At 41.9% G+C, this 20660-nt stretch overlaps 1 protein-coding gene across 4 annotated transcripts in view; it reads left to right on the top strand.

Annotated features, from left to right (window-relative positions):
• SH3KBP1 (SH3 domain containing kinase binding protein 1) overlaps positions 1–20660 on the top strand; it is a 544697-nt gene that overhangs the window by 183535 nt on the left and 340502 nt on the right. For all 4 annotated transcript variants that reach the window (XM_089683906.1, XM_089683908.1, XM_089683904.1 and 1 more), the window contains exon 3: positions 4359–4479. In XM_089683906.1, coding sequence (XP_089540032.1) covers positions 4359–4479 — 121 coding nt within the window. The remainder of the gene's footprint in view (positions 1–4358; positions 4480–20660) is intronic.

The following is a 20660-nucleotide window of genomic DNA, read 5'->3' as shown; positions in this document are numbered from 1 at the left end:
CATAAATCTTAGCCAAAATTTATTCCGTTATCTTTTTCGTAAAAAAAAAAAATCCAAATTAGTTTATAAGCAAAAATTATAATTTTTAAACCTTTTTTTTTTACATTTTTATTTTATTTTTTTTATATTATTATTTTTTATTTATTTATTTATTTTTACATACTGTCACCCTAGCAGTACAGTGTCACCATGGTGACACTGTACTACTTGTGGGGGGTGATGAAGATTTTTTTTTTTTTACACTGATTGCTTTTACACCCATATAGGATGTAAAAGCAATCATTTCTCTTTCTCTCTGTGTGCATTCTTGCACTCATTGAGAAATACTGAGTGAGCTGTGATTGGTCACAGCTTGTCACATGGTACAAGGCTGTTGTGAATAGCCTTGTACCATGTGACCTCTGTGATCATTCACAGATTTCACACATAGTAAGCAATGATGTCACAAGTGACATCTTGCTTACTACTTTGCATGTGATCACTGATTGGCCAATCAGTGATCACATGATCGGGACCTCGTACAGAGGTCCCGTCCGACGATCGGTGTTTCACTGTGTCCGGAGGACACAGCGGGCACCGGATCGTGGTGCTGCGCGCTCCCAGGGAGCGCGCACAAGCAGGGTGCGGGGAGGCCGTTTATAGACGGCCACCCGACCCTGCAGTGCCACCGTCCGGCCGTTTATATGCAACAGCCGGTCGGGAAGTGGTTAAATTGCAGTATCATAGTTTGTAGACGATATAACTTTCACACAAAGCAATCAATATACACTTATTGGGATTTTTTTTTACCAAAAACATGTAGCAGAACACATTTTGGCCTAAATGTACGACTATCTTTGAGTTTACTATATATTTTTAAAAAATTTGTGGTCTTTTTTTATTTATAGCGCATAAAATAAAAAGCACACAGGTAATCAAATACCACCGAAAGAAAGCTCTATTAGTGTGAAGAAAGGACATACATTTCGTTTGGCTACAGCATTGCATGACCGTGCAATTACCAGTTGAAATAGTGCAGCACCGAATAGAAAATAAAGGCCTGGTCAGGAAGGGGGGGGGGTAAATCCTCAGGAGGGCAAGTGGTTAAAGATGCTTCTGCCTAGTTTCCAACTAATATACTTTGCAGCGAATGTAATTACCCATTAACTGAAAATGCCATACTAAATGGAATGATAGCAGGCAAAGATGCGTCCACACCAAAAAAATATCAGTCTCTTCTCTCCACTTTTAAAAAGGCCCATTTACGTAATTGTGATGCATTCAAATGGGATCCTTCAAGGCATTCCATTTAAATGAATGAGCTGCCAATGTGCCCTAACATGCCTAAATAAGCACTTGCCCCTTTTTTTTCTAATGCAATGCACTGCAGTGTGCTGTCCTGTGTTGCAGAGCCCATCAAAGCAGGTCCTTTGGATGCATTGGGTGCCATTCAAAATCAACCAATGAAAGAAGAAGCACACATTCTGAAATTATTTTAACAAAGCTACAGTTCAACAGTATTGAAGAATTATCACATATTTTTTTACATTATTCAGTTCCTAATGTGACATGTAGATGTAGTACTTTGCCCCATCTTCCTAGGTGCCCTGCAACACTAGCAGTGATGTCAGATAGGGCGCCCCACTCTTCCTGCTACACAGATACCCAGCATAGTATCTACCATGCCCAAGAAAAGCATTAATAACAGGAAAGCTGTCAGGGCTCCCAGGTATGACCAGAGGTGTGTGACTGATGCAGGGAAACGCAGACTTCAGATATGTGATAAACAATACAATTTATTAACACTAACCATACAAACATAAACGCAGTGCAATACTAAACATAATACAGTGCAAACAAACCAAACCAAACCACCCACAGATAACAGTACATACAAGCAAGCGTCGTCAGGCAGGCCGGGTCAATATCAATTGGGCAGGTAGGTACAGGGGGAGCAAGCAGAGAATGGTCGGGGTCACAGGCCAGGTTCAGCAGGTAGCAAGCAGCGTAGTACAGAGGGTCAAGCAGAGGGATGGTCAGGGTCACAAGCCAGGGATCAGGACAGGTAGCAGAGAATCAGACAGGAACAGAGAGCAGGAACAGGATACAGGGCCCAAGAGAAACACAACACCAAGGCAGAGTCTGTGGGTCTGGCCATCCCTTAAATACCCCAGCATCATCAGTTCCAGGTGTTAGCTGGCTGAAAGGTTGAGTCTCTGATTGCTGGGAGCACCCGCTGGCCAGCCCTGGTACTGCAGATCAAAAGGCAGGTGAGTCCCACCATTGCTGGCCAGTCCATTCCTAACAAAAGCTATCCACTGAAAGTCTGAGCCAGCTCCTTGCGCCTGGAGCACAGGAGGGTAAGAGCAGAGCTGGAGACTGACAGTCATGGCTTTCTGCTCAGTGCGGAGGGGGAGAACTGAGCGGTCAGTGCTGTTTGATTGCTCAGTTCTCAGATCAGAGCCATCAGGAGACAGATGCAGTATAGGACTGATGCTGCATTCACCTATGTGAGTATATTGTTTTTTTCCCTAAAGCCCACACTTCTCTTTTTAATGTAACCAGAAAGTTGCATTAAGATGATTGTATCACTTGATTAGGAAGGAAATACACATTTAGTTTTTCACAAAACATGTACTTAATGTGTGATTATTTAACTTCCTTGTAAAGTATGTGATCATTTTACTTCCTTGATAATGTAGCACCATAGACCATGGTGTCACTCGTGTTCCCAGCAACTATGGTGTCTATTTATTGAATGTCGTGTGTCTCTCAGCAGTTATATATAACCATTCAGTTTGTGGTATTAAACAAATGAAATTACCAGCAGTTTCTAATAGCACTTGGTATATGCTGCAGTTAATCCTTTAAGGTGTACAGTATTAACACTCTATGGGGTTGATTTACTAAAAGCAAATAGTATGTGCACTGCAAGATATGAGGGGAACCTCGGAAATTAGGGGGAGCTCTTCTGATTTCTATTATCCAATCATGTGCAAGCAAAAATGCTGTTTTAATTTTCCTTGCATGTGATTGTGTATTCTTTGCAAAGTGAAGCTATACCTCATTTACTAAGCTCTGGAGCAACTTAACTCGCAGTGCACCGTTTATTTGCATTTAGTAAATCAACCCCAATATACTATGCTATATGATCAGGGGGATTTTAGTCCAAAGTCCAAAGATATTTTTTCTTTGCTTTCCCTGACGTCTGTACATCAAAAATCATTTGGTGTTTATGTACATAAACATACCTTATTAACCTGCTGATGCCAGCCACATGCATATATTCGGTTGCTCAGCATGTGGGTCATAATGCTGAGCAGTCACATATATGTGACCCTGTTAAAGCTACTTACCATGCTGAGTGTGCGTTCCGTGCATGCTCCTAGTACAGTAGCCGGCGGTGATTGGTAAGCTCCCAATGCATACTTGCTATCGGGAGTTTTTGGATTATGTGACTGCTGTGACAGTCAATCACAGCGGTCACATGACCTAAAGGCCTGCCTCCACCTCCCAGCTTTCAGAACCCGTAAATGGCCAGGAGAAGGTCGGCACCAAAGGATTAATATAAAGTGGTAACTATGTTTACATACACAGTATGGTCCTATGACATTCTGGTGGAAAGAAAAACAACACCTCCTGCGCTCTATGGCCCAGAGCAAGGGTAGATAGATGGACATGGAACGTGAAGAAATTCACCACCAAAGCATCAAAGGTTGTGCGGCTCTAAACAAGGCTGGGGAAACCCGACCAATACTGTAAAGTGAAGCAAAAAGAAAAGCGCACCAACCTTGTGCATTACCTCTGTAAAATGTGATTTTATTGAATTTAAAATTTACTCACAAACAGAGAAATATAAAAAGCGTGTAAAATCCTTAGTGAGACTCAAGGCGTCTGAGACCAGTGCGAGTCTTTATCACGAAGGAAGATCCTCAAAAGTCAGGCTGACGCATTTCGACGGGAGTGCCTTCTTCATCAGAGCTCTGATGAAGAAGGGACTCCCTTCATAAACGCGTCAGCCTGACTTTGGGAATCTTCCCTCGTGATAAAGACTCACAGTGTTCTCAGACGCCTTGAGTCTCGCTAAAGATTTTACACACTTGTTATACTTCTCTGTTTGTGAGTATATTTTAAATCTTATGACATTCTGTACATACATTTTGCAGTGTATAATTACCAGCAGAAGTCTGAGAAGATTGACATCCTTTCAGGTTTAAATATCTCTTTGGGCTCAAGTGACCCTTTGCCATTTTAATTTGACACTTACATATACAGACCTTTCAGGGGGAGCAAAACAACCTTTATATGATATTACCTCTATAAATAGAAAGCATGCTATAATATGTGACTTTATGCCATATTTCTCTTTTATTCTCCAGGAACTAAAGAAAGACATTAAAAAAGAACTTAGCAGTAAACCACCAGACAGGCCTAACCAGACCATATCTAATGGCAGTGCATTGCTGTCATGCGAAGCAGTAGTCCGTGGATCTGGAAGAGGTAATTGATACACTACTCACATTGTGTACAGAGACATTGTATTTGCATTTTAGTTACTTTTCTCTCTCTGTGGGGGCATTTACAGAAATAGAAGAATCTAAAAAATTGCATTCATTCACTTATTATTTACCGCATAAAACTGGAAAAAGTGCAGGTTGGATTATAGAAAAAACATTTAGGAAATAAAACTACACAAAGTGTGGGAATTGTTTAGTTCCCTAGGTGTTTTTAAGGTTCTAAAATGTGTTCTATTTAATCTGTGCTTCCTATTTTGTTGCTTTGTGGTTTGTTTTTTCCATATTCAATTTAACAGTAAATCTCTTATTTAGTGCAATTGACAGAGCATTGAAGTGGTCTTTATAGCCTTTTAACTATCAGTGTCTAAACAACACAAAATCTGCTCTGCCATTTAAGGCTAAAATTGGCCGTCTATCTATCTGGCTTATAGTCCAATGGACACCTTTACGACTTCAATCAGTAGAGAGTCTAATGCAATTGAAATCTTGAATGGTCACAGGGGGAGCAAGGAATTATGGAGTGAGATTTACTGCCTTCTGTAAGTTAGTGGGCCTAATATGCAGGTACTATTCAGTATATTCTTGGTGAAGCAGTACCTAATAGGTAAGTACTGTATACTAATTCAATATTCGGGTTATTACTGCATATTGCATTTGGTGGTGAATCTTTCTCCATAATCCCTTGTACCCTCTGCATGTAAATAAAGAAGAGAAATAGAGATTAAAATCAGTGCCCATGAAAATTGAAGCCAGTTATTTTGGGATAGTGGAGGTGGCTGAAATTATGTCAGTAGTACTGCAAACTGTGAAGGCGGTTGGGAGGATACTTAAACTGAAAAAGGAGGTGTGTGTCTGCAAAATTGGGAACAATGAATGTTTAAAGGAGACATCAAAATTTAATCAGGTTATGAGCTTGGTCTGTGTTATGGAGCCAAGGAATTGTAGAGGTAGTGCTTGGGACATGGGGGATGGGGATGGGTCTTGTTGCCTCAATACTGGACACGTTCACCTCCTTTCAGCCTAGGTCAATTTTCAGCTTTCAGTGCTGTCACAATTTGAATGCCAAATAGTCATGTACAGTGCCTTGAAAAAGTATTCATACCCCTTGAAATTTTCCACACTTTGTCACGTTACAACCAAAAATATAAAATGTATTTTATTGGGATTTTATGTGATAGACCAACACAAAGTGGCAGTGGAAGGAAAATGATAAATGGTTTTCAAACTTTTTTAACAAACCAATTGCCTTCATAAGTCACCTAATTAGTATATAGAGTCCACGTGTGTAATTTAATCTCAGTATAAATATAGCGGTTCTGCGAAGCCCTCAGAGGTTTGTTAGAGAACATTAGTGTACAAACAGCATTATAAAGGCCAAGGAACACACCAGACAAGTCAAGGATAAAGTTGTGGAGAAGTTTTAACCAGGGTAAGGTTACAAAAAAAAATATCCCAAGCTGTAAACATCTAACGAAGCATTATCCAATTCATCATCCGAAAATGGAAAGAGTATGGTACAACTGCAAACCTACCAAGACATGGCCGTCCACCTAAACTGACAGGCTGGGCAAGGAGAGCAATAATCAGAGAAGCAGCCAAGAAGCCCGTAGTAACTCTGGGGGAGCTGCAGAGATCCTCAACTCAGGTGGGAGAATCTGTCCATAGAACAACCATTAGTCGTGAACTCCACAAATCTGGCCTTTATGGAAGAGTGGCAAGAAGAAAGCCATTGTTTAAAGAAAGCCATAAGAAGTCCAGTTTGCAGTTTTTGTAAAGCCATGAGGGGGACACTGGAAACGTGTAAGAAAGTGCTCTGTTCAGATGAGACCAAAATTGAACTTTTTGGCCTAAAAGCAAAATGCTATATGTGGAAGAAAACTAACCCTGCACATCACCCAGAACACACCATCCACACCGTGAAACATGGTGGTGGCAGCATCATGTTGTGGGGATACTTTTCTTCAGCAGGAACAGGGAAGCTGGTCAGAGTTGATGGGAAGATGGATGGAGTCAAATACAGGGCAATCTTAGAAGAAAGCCTGTTAGAGTCTGCAAAAGACCTGAGACTGGGGCGGAGGTTCACCTTCGAGCAGAACAATGGCCCTAAGCATACAGCCAGAGCTACAATGGGATGGTTTAGGTCAAAGCATATTCATGTGTTAGAATGGCCCAGTCAAAGTCCAGACCTAAATCCAATTGAGAATCTGTGGCAAGACTTGAAAATTGCTGTTCACAGATGCTCTCCAGCCAATCTGACAGAGCTTGAGCTATTTTTCAAAGAGGAATGGGCAAAAATTTCACTCTGTAGATGTGCAAAGCCGGTAGACACATCCCTAAAAAGACTTGCAGCTGTAATTGCAGTGAAAGGTGGTTCTACAAAGTATTGACTCGGGGGTATGAATACAAATGCACGCCACACTTTTCAGATATTTATCTTTTTTAAAAAGTTAAAAAACATTTATCATTTTATTTCCACTTCTCAATTATTTGCCACTTTTTGTTGGTCTATCACATAAAATCCCAATAAAATAATTTTACTAATTTGGTTGTAACATGAGAAAATGTGGAAAATTTCAAGGGGTATGAATACTTTTTCAAGGCACTGTAACACTGTACCCAAATTAATTTTTTATCATTTTTGAGACAGAGCTTTCTTTTGCAGGTATTTAATCTCAGCTGGGTTTTTAAGTTTTTGGTAAATAAACAAAAAAAAAACCCAAAATTTTGGGAAAAAACCCCGCACATTCTTAATTTCTGTTAAAACATTTAGCAAATAAATAATATTTCTTTATAAGTTTAGGCAAAAATGTATACTTCTACATTTCTTTGGTAAAAATAACCCAAATCTGTGTATATTATTTAATCTGTAGGAAACTATAGCAAGGAAACTATGGTATATATATTTTGAAAATTGATAATTTCTGATGTACTGACTATCTCATTTCTGGATGCCCTCTAATTCCAGGACAAATATCCCCCAAATGACCCCTTTTTTGAAAGTAGACAGTTCAAGGTTTTTAGTGGCACACTGAGTCTAGAAGTTGTAATTTTATGTCACTTTTTTGGAAAATGAAGACATTAAAAAAAAAAAAAAGAAAAAAAGTTTTTCACAATTTACGGAAAAAAAAAAAATTACCTACAGTCACCAGAGCAGTTCAGCGTCACCAAAAGACTGGTGTAGCAGTGATCAGAGACACTGGTGACAATATGTAGAAAAAAAGTTTTTTTTTTTTCATTTTTTTAAACTTTTTATTTATAATGATTTTTTTACATACTGTAACCAGAGCAGCACACTGTTATCATAGTGACACTGTACTACTCTGGGGAGGTGATAAGTATTTTTTTTTACATACTATGATTGCTTATAGCAGTGATTATCACAGTTATAAGCAATCATTTTTTATGAATGGTATCCATTTATCCACTGTGTACTATTGTGAAGCTGTGATTGGCCACAACTATCACATGGTACAGATGCACTGTAATTTGGCCTTGTCTGTACCATGTGGTCACTGTGACCAACACAATAATACACAAGACATGGCAATGAAAGAAAGCAATTCATTGTGTACAACTGTCATGTAATCTACTGTGATTAGTCACAGCAATCACATGGTACCAGCAGCAGCCCTGTACAATTATTTGTCATCCTGTGTGTCTGGTGGACACAGTGGGTGATGGATTGTGCTGCAGTGTGGCCCCTGGGAGGACATCATATGACATCTACCCAGGATGGCTGCGCTCCCGGTCTGCCGTCATTCTGTTATAGGCCGGGCGGGAAGCGGTTAAAGAAGAAATGGGGCCAATGTTCCCGCTAGACCAGATTCAGTGCAGATGAGACTGATATATTACATGGTGCACTGAATAAATGTGAGCGACTATCACCAGGGGTGTCCCTAGGTGGGTGCGCGCTGCACCGGGTGACAACTACCGCACGGGGTGACACCGGACCCTCAATGCTCAATCCGCAGATCCGATCCATTCTGCGGGGATCGTCGGGGGGGTGTCACCAGGTGTTATTGCACTAGGTGACACCAACCCTAGGAACGCCCCTGACTATCACACATGCTCTAGAGACTGGCTGCTGAGGGATTAATGCACACATGCTGGGCACAAAGGGGTATTACATATGTGCTGGAAATGGCTGCTGATGGGCAAACGCCAATGTGCTGATCACTGGCAGTTGAGAGAGTAATGCACAAAACATAGGGGCTGGGCACCAAGGTTTTAATGCTTCTTTCTGTAAACAGATCACTGTGGGGTTAATGCACACACTAAATTATTTTCTCTAAGGGGTGATGTACATGCTTTTGAGGCAGATCCCATGCACTGCAGATGGGCCACTGAGGAGGTTAATGCTGATAAGTTTGGACAATGTGGTGATCAATCACTGGGAGGTTAAGGCACATACACTGCATACTGGTCACTATTGGATTAATTCACATACCCCAGTGGTGTAACACTGACTAAAGAGCTCTGTGTCATTGAAGGCCATCTCACTACAAGTATAGATATTGGGGAGTGAGGAGTAAAAGCGTGGGGCAGGATATAGATGATTGAACAGTGTGTCTTGAAACACACAAACAGAATTCTGGACTATATATTACATAATAATGAGAAGCTTTACTTATGCAGAGGGGGAGGGGACAGAGACTGAAACTGAACTTAGCTTCAGTCTGAGTGCTGAACCTCCACACTGTGTGTCTAGATTCAGTCTGCAATGTCTATGGAGAGGATATAGGCAGTGTTTAATATGAAATATGTGTGGTAGGAATGTGACTGCACACTGAAAAGTATCTGGAGAAGAAACTGGAAAGTGTAGGATGGAGGAGGGATACTGGAGAAAGACTAATGTGTGTGCGGGAGGTGGGATCTGACTGGAGAAAGACTAATGTGTGTACGGGAAGTGCAATGTGACTGGGGAAAGACCAGTGTGTGTGCTGGAGGTTGGATCGGACTGGGAAAAGACCAGTGTGTGTGCTGGAGGTTGGATCGGACTGGGAAAAGACCAATGTGTGTGCTGGAGGTGGGATCGGACTGGGGAAAGACCAGTGTGTGTGCTGGAGGTTGGATCGGACTGGGAAAAGACCAATGTGTGTGCTGGAGGTGGGATCGGACTGGGGAAAGACCAAAATGTGTGCTGGAGGTTGGATTGGACTAGGCAAAGACCAGTGTGTGTGCTGGAGGTGCAATCTGCCTGGGGAAAGACCAGTGTGTGTGCTGGAGGTGCAGTCTGACTGGGGAAAGACCAATGTGTGTGCTGGAGGTTGGATCGGACTGGGGAAAGACCAATGTGTGTGCTGGAGGTGGGATCTGACTGGGGAAAGACCAAAATGTGTGTACTGGAGGTGGGATCTGACTGGGGAAAGACCAAAATGTGTGTGCTGGAGGTGAGATCTAACTGGAGAAAGATAAATGTGTGTGTTGAAGGTGTGATCTGACTGGGGAAGGATCAATGTGTGTGCTGGAGGTGGGATCTGACTGGGGAAGGTACAATGTGTGTGCTGGAGGTGGGATCTGACTGGAAAAAGGAACAATGTTTGTGCTGGAGGTGGGATCTGACTGGGGAAGGACCAGTGAGTGTGCTAGAGGTGGAATCTGACTGGAGAAAGATCAATGTGTGTGCTGGAGGTGGGATCTGACTGGGGAAAGATCAATGTGCGTGCTAGAGGTGGGATCTGACTGGGGAAAGATCAGTGTGCGTGCTGGAGGTGGGATCTGACTGGGGAAAGACCAAAATGTGTGTACTGGAGGTGGGATCTGACTGGGGAAAGACCAAAATGTGTGTGCTGGAGGTGAGATCTAACTGGAGAAAGATAAATGTGTGTGTTGAAGGTGTGATCTGACTGGGGAAGGATCAATGTGTGTGCTGGAGGTGGGATCTGACTGGGGAAGGACCAGTGAGTGTGCTAGAGGTGGAATCTGACTGGAGAAAGATCAATGTGTGTGCTGGAGGTGGAATCTGACTGGGGAAAGATCAATGTGTGTGCTGGAGGTGGGATCTGACTGGGGAAAGATCAATGTGTGTGCTGGAGGTGGGATCTGACTGGGGAAAGATGAATGTGTGTGCTGGAGGTGGGATCTGACTGGAGAAAGGTCAATATGTGTGCTGGAGGTGGGATCCGACTGCCGAAAGGTCAATGTGTGTGCTGGAGATGGGATCTGACTGGGGAAAGATCAATGTGTGTTCTGGAGGTGGGATCTGACAGGGGAACGGTCATTGTGTGCTGGAGGTGGGATCTGACTGGGGAAAGATCAATGTGTGTGCTGGAGGTGGGATCTGACTGGGGAAAGATCAATGTGTGTGCTGGAGGTGGGATCTGACCGGGGAAAGATCAATGTGTGTGCTGGAGGTGGGATCTGACTGGGGAAAGATCATTGTGTGCTGGAGGTGGGATCTGACTGGGGAAAGATCAATGTGTGTGCTGGAGGTGGGATCTGACTGGGGAAAGGTCAATGTGTGTGCTGGAGGTGGGATCTGACTGGGGAAAGATCAATGTGTGTGCTGGAGGTGGGATCTGACCGGGGAAAGATCAATGTGTGTGCTGGAGGTGGGATCTGACTGGGGAAAGATCATTGTGTGCTGGAGGTGGGATCTGACTGGGGAAAGATCAATGTGTGTGCTCGAGGTGGGATCTGACTGGGGAAAGATCAATGTGTGTGCTGGAGGTGGGATCTGACTGGAGAAAGGTCAATGTGTGTGCTGGAGGTGGGATCCGACTGCGGAAAGGTCAATGTGTGTGCTGGAGATGGGATCTGACTGGGGAAAGATCAATGTGTGTTCTGGAGGTGGGATTTGACAGGGGAAAGGTCATTGTGTGTGCTGGAGGTGGGATCTGACTGGGGAAAGGTCAATGTGTGTGCTGGAGGTGGGATCTGACTGGAGAAAGATCAATGTGTGTGCTGGAGGTGGGATCTGACTGGGGAAAGGTCAATGTGTGTGCTGGAGGTATGACCTGACTGGGGAAAGATCAATGTGTGTGCTGGAGGTGGGATCTGACTGGGGAAAGGTCAATGTGTGTGCTGGAGGTGGGATCTGACTGGGTAAAGGTCAATGTGTGTGCTGGAGGTGGGATCTGACTGGGGAAAAACCATTGTGCGTGAAGTGTAATATCACCTTTGCACTATGACTGGAAAACACAAGGAGATGGAGACATTAATGAGCCAATCTCTCTGTCACTCTAATCTCTCCCCTATTATTAACTTGACCCCTGAACTGTAACACATCCCCTCCTATTAGCATGATCCCTGAACTGTAACACATCCCCTCCTATTAGCATGATCCCTGAACTGGAACACATCCCCTCTTATTAGCATGATCGCTAAACTGTAACACATCCCCTCCTATTAGCATGATCCCTGAACTGTAACACATCCCCTCCTATTCGCACGATCTCTGAACTGTAACACATCCCCTCCTATTAGCATGATCCCTGAACTGTAACACAGTTGTTTGTCTGTGTGTGCTGCTTCTTCCTACCCCTTTCTAAGCTCCGCTGTACAGCAAAGAGCCTGCGCAGTTCACGTTTTTCTTTTTCTTGAAATGTGCTGGGTTCGGTGCAGCAGCACTGTGTCCTCCCAGCGCACACCATCAGCGGTGTGGTGCTTCCCTTTGTGAATGAGCCCTAAAAATAGTGGTGTTCCCCTGAAAGCAATAGCAGTTCAATGCATTGTCAGTGGGTGTAGTGTTGCTTCTGTGAGATGTGATCAATACTCATAAGTGTCACACACATCACTTGATATGTATAATGTGACATAAAAACTATATCTGATGTCATTTCTACTATAAAAGGTTCAATAGACCATATTACTGGTTTGCTGATGAGCATCAGTGTACAAGATTGGCCAAGGATCAATAGCAAACATTCAATCACAGTGAACTGCACTGATTGATTGATCGCTTATACTCCACTTTGCTTATTTCAACAAATGGACACACAGTGAATTCCCCTCCACTTGCAAACCAAACCATTGCTCTACTACTGCCAAAACACACTGGCTGATTTTGAATGTGACAGCCAGGGGGAGCCCAGAGCTGCCGATAGGGGAGTATTACAGAGGTGTTATCAGCAGTTTAGGTCTGTTTGCAATGTAATATCCTGGCCTGAGCTATAAAAAGCCTTGATTCTTTGTATGATCATTTTGATGAATTTAGGAAGCAAGCTTTCAAGGTGAGTATTTATGGGGCTTTATGTTAGTGCTTTAGTAGGATATTCATCTAAATCTATGGCTATGGTCATTTGTAGCAGTTCTGTCTTCGGACAGTAAAGGGCTATAATTCTTAGGCTATAATAATGTGATTGAGCAGGGCTAGGAATGAGCAGAACACACAAGGACACGGTAATGGTTGTTGATTCTTGATTTACAGCTTTTTACAGCCAAGTGGCATTTGTAAAACTGTTTACCAGGGGAAGCACAGAGCCTTCGGAGCCTATGAAAACAGCTGTTGTCAGTTATGTCATTTAATAGAAATGTGGGTTTTTAATTGGTTTACATCAGAAACTTGTTGCCATGTGTATATACTGTACAGTATTTAAATAGCATGGGTCCTGCTGTAGTCTCAAAACATTTCTGCTAACTGGAAATTAAAGATTTCTTTCATATTTTTTTAAAGATATATATATATATATATGTGTGAATACAATCAGCTTAGTGTACTATCTTCTTTCACCATGGCCACAGCCACAGTGGTACCAGGGTGCACTTTCCTTTGTAGCACAGGAGCTATCCCTGCCATGAAAAGGCCAGTTGGTTGTGCATGTGTCCCAGGTCAAAAGTTCCTGGTAATCCTCTGGTCAGAAGTGGGACTAAATTTCAAATGGAAATTGAAGGAATTGAGATTCCTAGTACCTCTTGGGCATAGGATACAAAGGGTTCAACAGGAACCAAGGGATCAAATTGAAGACTGAAACAAGTGCCATGAGGTGCCTGCACTTTAGCTTAGGTGTTATGCTTTAGGGTAAGAAAGGTTCTCCTTAAAGTGATTCAAAAGGCAATTTTCTCTGGTCCCTCATCGGTGCTCCTTCTCCCTTCCAAGTCTCTTGCTATGGGGGCACTCGAGTGCTTGCTCCAGAGCTAGCTCTGTTTATCCATTGACACACAGAGTGTGGCCTGGCCTTGCTCTCTCCTCACTGGCTGTGATTGATGGCAGCAGGACCCATTGGGGGAGTTGCTTGCAGTAGATTTGTTTTATATCAATACAGAGGATATATTAAAGCAAACAAAACTTATACCTTTAGAACCACTTTAGGGTGATTTTCTTCCTCAGGCTTTGGATTATGAATGAAGTAGCCATTCCGAAGTTCCTCATCATCAAAGTTAACACCAGTATATTTCTGCCTCCCTTTTTCTTAAATTTTGGAGGTTTTCCGTAAATGTCCAAGTCCAAGACTTGATATGGGCATGGAGGAATTGACATATGTAGGTGATCAATTAAAATAAATAGTGTAGCGCTAATAATACTAACAATTCCGTGTTAAAATGCACAAACTCTATATACATCCCCTACATATATATATCCAAGGTGATAAATCAATACATAAATAGTAAAATAGTTGTGTCATACGTGAATTCCCTCATGGGGAATATTTAGTGAAAAAAAGTGACAAACACACTCCTATTTGCACATTGTGAAACAAAATGTACACTGGTGCACAAAATTAGTGAACAAATAATCAATTCAAAAAAGTCCAAAATGATATAATAGTAATAATACGATAATTTTTGGTGATCCTCACACTTCACTCTTCATGCAAGAATATATAATGTGCCGTATACGTGGTACACACGTGCCAATCCTTTACCAGCCAAAATATCCCCTCACCTCCTTCATTAGACCCCACAGGGTCGACACGCTTTAAGGATCAAGTGATCCTATCAGAATGGGTCCCTCTCAGGCTTTCCCCTCACGTCTCCAGCCTCCAACAGACTAACAGCCAGCTCCTCACAGGATCATGATAAGACACAAGCAGAGACCCTCCATAGTGCAACCTGTTTTATTGCATCAAATTTAAAACGACAATAAGTATTACACTCACATTTGCCCACGAGTTTTCCAGCTTTTTACCACATGCTATGGGTGTACTGCATGGGTGTACTCAACAGGGACCCTCAGGGATACCTCAGTTTACAAACGCCTTGGTTTACGAATGAAAATCCACCAAAAATAATGCCTCGGTTTACAAACTTTTTACACTATAGCTCACAGAATTATCTGTCATTTTCCCCGGAGCTAAAGGATACTTTGTTTCTTTTATCTCGGGAAACAAACTAAAAGGAAACATTGTTTCTTTTAACGCAGAGGAAATAAACTAAAAGGAAACTTTCTGTCGTTTAGCTGGGGGGAAAGTGAAAGCTGATTCTCTGAGCTATAGTGAAAAAAAAAAGCCGCTAATTACATTTAAAAACCAGCACTGACCTATAGTGACAGCAATTTTTTTTTTTTTACTTTTTTCTGACCTCCGGAACAGATTAATTGGTTTTCAATGTATTCCTATAGGAAACCACATTTCAGTTTACAAATTTTTCACAATACGAAATGTCCCAGAGAACGCATTAAATTCGTAAACCGAGGTACACCTATACCTCCCAACTTGGATCTTGTGAAGGTTATGTAGATATGATTACGATGCAAATTATTATGTAATGTTAACTGAACGCCACAAAATAATCTGCAAAGCTGCATGTGAAATGTACTCAAATATGCAACAGCAAATTATTGAAAATAAAATTACATCCTGAAAAAAAAAACTCAAAATACTTGGCATACACAGTAGATTGCCTTTAAATTGGTGAGTGAAACTCTTTTGCTGCATTAAAATGTGACTGGCCTAAGAAATCTGTGTAATGACACTGGATACAAGTGTGTCTTTTTCCGTCCCTGTCCTGTCTTGTGTGCAGCCAAGTCATTCGGCATTGTTGCCAATTTATCGTCATTGCCTTGATTCCAACTGATGTTTTGTGGGATTTACTGTAACACAGTGCTTAGAGCAGACTAGACCACAAGGGGTTGAAAGTATGGAAAAACAAAAGTAGTAAATAATCAATATGATATAAAAGGCCATACATACAGAAATAATCTGGCTCATGTAACTTTTTTATGGGTAGATTTATAAACTTAATGGCAAAGTCAGCCTTTTGTAGTCTGTGTGGTTGTAAGGGTTGGGGCTTTGTTAGGCCTAGTTTACACTAGCATCTCTCAATCTGATCGCTGCATTCAGAGGCAATGCTACAACTCCTCATTTGGCAGGCAGTGCAGAGTTGTATCGCCTTGTCTCCACCTGTTTGAACTAGCAGGCCACAACTACATGCAATTCATGCAATAGAGGGGCTTCTCCATTCACTTGAAGAGGTTGTGTTCAGAAGGTGGTACTGCCTGTTTAACACAACAGCAGGCTAAATTTTTGCTGCACCATGATGCAAAGCCTATGTACCCCCCCCCCCCCTTTGCCTCTTTTGCAGGATAAGGGTGAATGGTTGGAGGGGGCAGTCAGTGACGGAATTAACATGGTTGCAAAGGTCACAGTTGCGACCAGTCCACTGTGGGGCGGCCCCAGCAGGGTTGCTGATTGCTCAACTCTGAGCCGACTCTTTTTTACACACAGCTCAAAGCTATCATTGACAGTTCTCCCCCCTCCTACCCCTGCATGGACAGACAGGGAACTAATCTGCTCCTCCTCCCACCCCTCTCCTGTGAAGAAGAGGAAAGGTGCTGATTGTTGATGCCCGAGCTGTCACCTTGGGGTGAGTAAGCTCACCCTCTATCCATTGACTGAAGTCCCACCCCCCACCTTCTCTCTTTTGCCTCCCAGTGAATACACTAATGTAAGGGGTGCTCTGTGGACTCTTATGTAAGGTGGGGCTTTGGTGAGCAGGGAACCACTTACATCGAAGTTCCCCTTTACACAACATTCCCCCTTACATCAGAGTCCCCCCTTATATCAGGGTTCCCAGAGTACCCCTTATATCAGAGTTCCCCTTTACAGTAGAGTCCACAGAGCTGCTCCTTACAGTGGACTCTGATGTAAGGGGGGGCTGTGTGGCCTCTGATGTAAGGGGGGCTGTGCGGACTTTGATGTAAGGGGGGCTGTGCGGACTTTGATGTAACGGAGAACTCTGTTGACTCAGATGTAAGGGGAGCTGTGTGGACTCTGGGAACTGTGATTAAAGGGGAATGCTGGGAACACTGAAACACTGATGTAAGTTGGAGCTCTAGTTGCCAAAGACTCTTATATCAGAGTTCCCCTTTACACCAGAGTCTGCAGAGTCCCCCCTTGCATCAGAGTTCCCTCCCTACATCAGAGATCTCAGTGTCCCCCCTTAAATTAAAGTCCCAAGAGTTATCCCTTACATTAGAGTCTGTAGAGTCCCTTTTACAGTGTAATTCAAGTTCAGATGTAAAAGGGGAACTCTGTGGATTAAGATGTAAAGGGGTAACCCTGTGGACTCTGATATAAAGGGGGACTCTTATGTTTGAATCCATATGATCAGAAATGTTATTTAACCACAAAATATATGTATAATGTATACTTAAAAAAAAACCCAAATGCTGTGTGCCGCTAAAGTGTTTGGGTTTGGCTTGAAGAACAGGTGGCAACCCTACCAAAGACAGCAGGAAGGGGGCCCACCGCAAAACATTTGAAAGGGTTGCACTGTGGGACCGTAATAAAGGACCACGCAATGGGAGTAAAGGGCCCCGAGGGAGGGGGTGCGAGTCATGGTTTCTTGCACTGGGGCCTTGAAGATTATAGTTATGTCTCTGGGACAGTAAAAACATGGCTCAGCAGTGTGATTTTACTGCATTTTTACCCTGATCAGTTAACAGTTCTGCTATAGCAATAGTATGTTCCTTATTTTAAATCTCAGTTGCAATTTGAGAAAATTAAAAAAATAAGACTACTCAGAATACTAAGCCACCTCCCCAATCCCCAGAAGTAAACTCCTATTCTCAGCAGTATCCTGCAGACAAAAATCATAGTCTGCCCTGTGAGACCAGTGGTCTCTGTATAGCCATCTGATACACCCCCTATTTTTTTTTATCTATTCCTTTATTTTTTGGCTATGTCCCTATTAGACACAGATATTGTTTGTGTTCATGTACATGTTCATACTAAAGCCTTTAACACAAACACATCAACAACATGATTTATGATACCGTATGTCTGGATAATGACATTTATTTACCAGGGGGCAGTGTAAATTGATTGTATGTCAGCCTAAAGCTGAGAATGTGCGATTTATTGGCACAATTCAGAGGTGACATCCAATATCATTTATATGATGCCTGCAGAAGAGAACTGCAAAATTCCAATTAATAATTTTCTGCTGTCATTTCAGCTAATGTCCAACAAATTTTACTCTAATTGGAGCTTAAATAACCTATGACCACTTGTTTCTCAAGATATTTCAGATAGCTTTTCATTATGACTCATACAAAGCAGAAGAAAAAATAACTTAGACTTAACTATTTGCTGTTCTGTATTGTATATATGGCCTCTGTGCACTCTGGTTATCTATATTCGAAAGCAACTAAAATTCATTTTAAGGGAATTTAAAAAATATTGGGAAGTAATTTACTAAACCGGCAGCAGACAGAATTTTGGAGCAATTGTACACAGAACGTTCTAATCTGTGCACCCACTGTTGCCTGCATGTCAAATTTTGACATGCGATTATGTCTGTGCTGGCACTCTGAGGTGGATGCGCACACATCTGCCAGTGGCTCTGTACAGAGGATGGGATTATTCGCCCGTCTGAATGAGCCGTAAGACAAACTGCTTCCTTCTTGCTCTATATGTGTGGACACTGTACAGCATAGTCCTCCTGTAGTATAATAGTTTAATTTGCCTTTTGTACTGTATTTCAGTTATTTGAACTTTTCATTGGTGTTTGATTACTGTTTTTATTTAATTTTATGCTTCCTAGCATTTTTATTTTCTGCGGTCACGTTTTAATGTATTATTTACCTGATCATAGTATAGATTTCTAGCAGATTTATTAGGTTATTGGATTACTGTAATGATGTTTGATATTGCCAGAAGTATTGGGACACCTGCCTTTACATGCACATGAACTTTAATGGCATCCCAGTCTTAGTCCATAGGGTTCAATATTGAGTTGGCCCACCCTTTGCAGCTATAACAGCTTCAACTCATCTGGGAAGGCTGTCCACAAGGTTTAGGAGTGTGTCTATGGGAATGTTTGACTATTCTTCCTTCCAGAAGCACATTTGTGAGGTCAGACACTGATGTTGGACGAGAAGTCCTGGCTCGCAGTGTCTCCACTCTAATTCATCCCAAAGGTGTTCTGTCGGGTCAAGGTCAGGACTGCGCAAGCCAGTCAAGTTCCTCCACCCCAAACTCGCTCATCCATGTCTTTATGGATCTTGCTTTGTGCACTGGTGCGCAGCCATGTTGGAACATGAAGGGGCCATCCCCAAACTGTTCCCAAAAAAGATGGGAGGATGAAATTGTCCAAAATGTCTTGGTATGCCGACGCCTTAAGAGTTCCCTTCACTGGAACTAAAGGGCCAAGCCCAACCCCTGAAAAACAACTCCACACCATAATTCCTCCTCCAAAAATGAATCATGTGTGGTCTGCCTAAGTGTCATTCTAAACCATGCAAACTAAAGAATAATAAATAATAAAGAATAATTTTTATCTAAAGTGTAATGATGTTGGCCATAATTTTGGCTCAGGGCACCAGCAAAAAATGGGGCAGTCTGGGGTGGGAAGGAACAGTGCTAGATCAAAGGTAGGTATTTACTATGCTGGGCAACTTATTAATAAATATATATATATATAATATATATTGGACTTATTAATATATATATGTGTATATATATATATATATATATATATATATATATATATGTGTGTGTATATATATATATATATATATATATATATATATATATACCCCATTATAAAAATCAGTTCCATAGTTATAATTACTAAATGAGAGTGTTACATTTTCCTGACTAACATTCTTGGGGTCTGAATTTTTATTTTCTGTGTGAAGCAAATTTAGCAGCAATACATGGAATTTTTGTTGTTCTTTAGAATTTTTAGATCAGAGTGCTACAATTTGTGGTAGGTTAAATTTGATTGGCATAGTTACATAAATAAAGAACTATCAGCTGATTGAGAATGTATATAAATGCTGCGCTGTCACTTGTGATTATGTGAATGCTAAATGTTGCTGTCTGTGCCACACTGCAATCATGATTGTGGCCCACACATGAATGGACAAATAAATACCATATAAATCATACTATACCTTATGTGCACCCTTCCTCCCCAGGGACTCTGTGCATCCCTATGATTAGGGGATGTATGCATATCTAAGTGCCATGCATATATAAACAAACAAATACAATATGCTGTGATAGTGCAAATAATGTGCAAATTATACAACAATCATGGACATCAGTCCTCACAATATGAACCAATTTCAGTAAAACATATGTTAATAAACACATATACAATGCACTTGCGTGCAAATATTTAACGTCTCAGTGAAAAACACTTTCCGCATTCACATCCCATGTGATTCAGTGATCAATTTTTTTATCCATAAAGATCTTTGTGTTGAGTGCTCCACTTAGTGCTCCCCCTCCAGAGCCCCACTCACCACAGGGTGCTCACCACAGGGTGTTGACCACCTGCATAGGTAGGTCAAACTGTGCATTTGGTGCTTCAGCAAGCCCCTAAACTGATCAGCTTCCTGTATACTCTTGAAGCCTTTATCCACTGGTTTTGGACTCCATATATGAAAAGCACTCCAGACCATTCACAATACTCCTCCACCGCCATAAAAAACAATCAAACGAAAGCTTCCATAACGTGATACTGTTTTTATTAAACATAAAATCCTTAAAATTGCACTTACATGTAAGCATGTGTATAGCATGTTAAAAAAAATCCTAGGACACTGCGTTTCCTTTGTACTCCTTCATAGAAACAGACGAGGTGCTAACAAACCCCCCTACGCGTTTCATCGCATGACGTCATCAGGAGCAGGCCACTCCTGATGGTGTTCAATTAAAACATCTACCTCCAGTCCCCTGCACAGGTTCTATTTGTACATATCAGCTGACTGAGTTATCAGTAACAGCTTGTGCTTTTCCTGACCTTTTGTTCACTAGGTGATTTGATTTGCATTTT

This window comes from Staurois parvus, unplaced genomic scaffold (assembly GCF_062004578.1).
Source record: "Staurois parvus isolate SC_StPar_1 unplaced genomic scaffold, SC_StPar_1.0 ptg000327l, whole genome shotgun sequence".
NCBI lineage: Eukaryota > Metazoa > Chordata > Amphibia > Anura > Ranidae > Staurois > Staurois parvus.
This window is presented reverse-complemented; position numbering and strand designations above follow the sequence as displayed.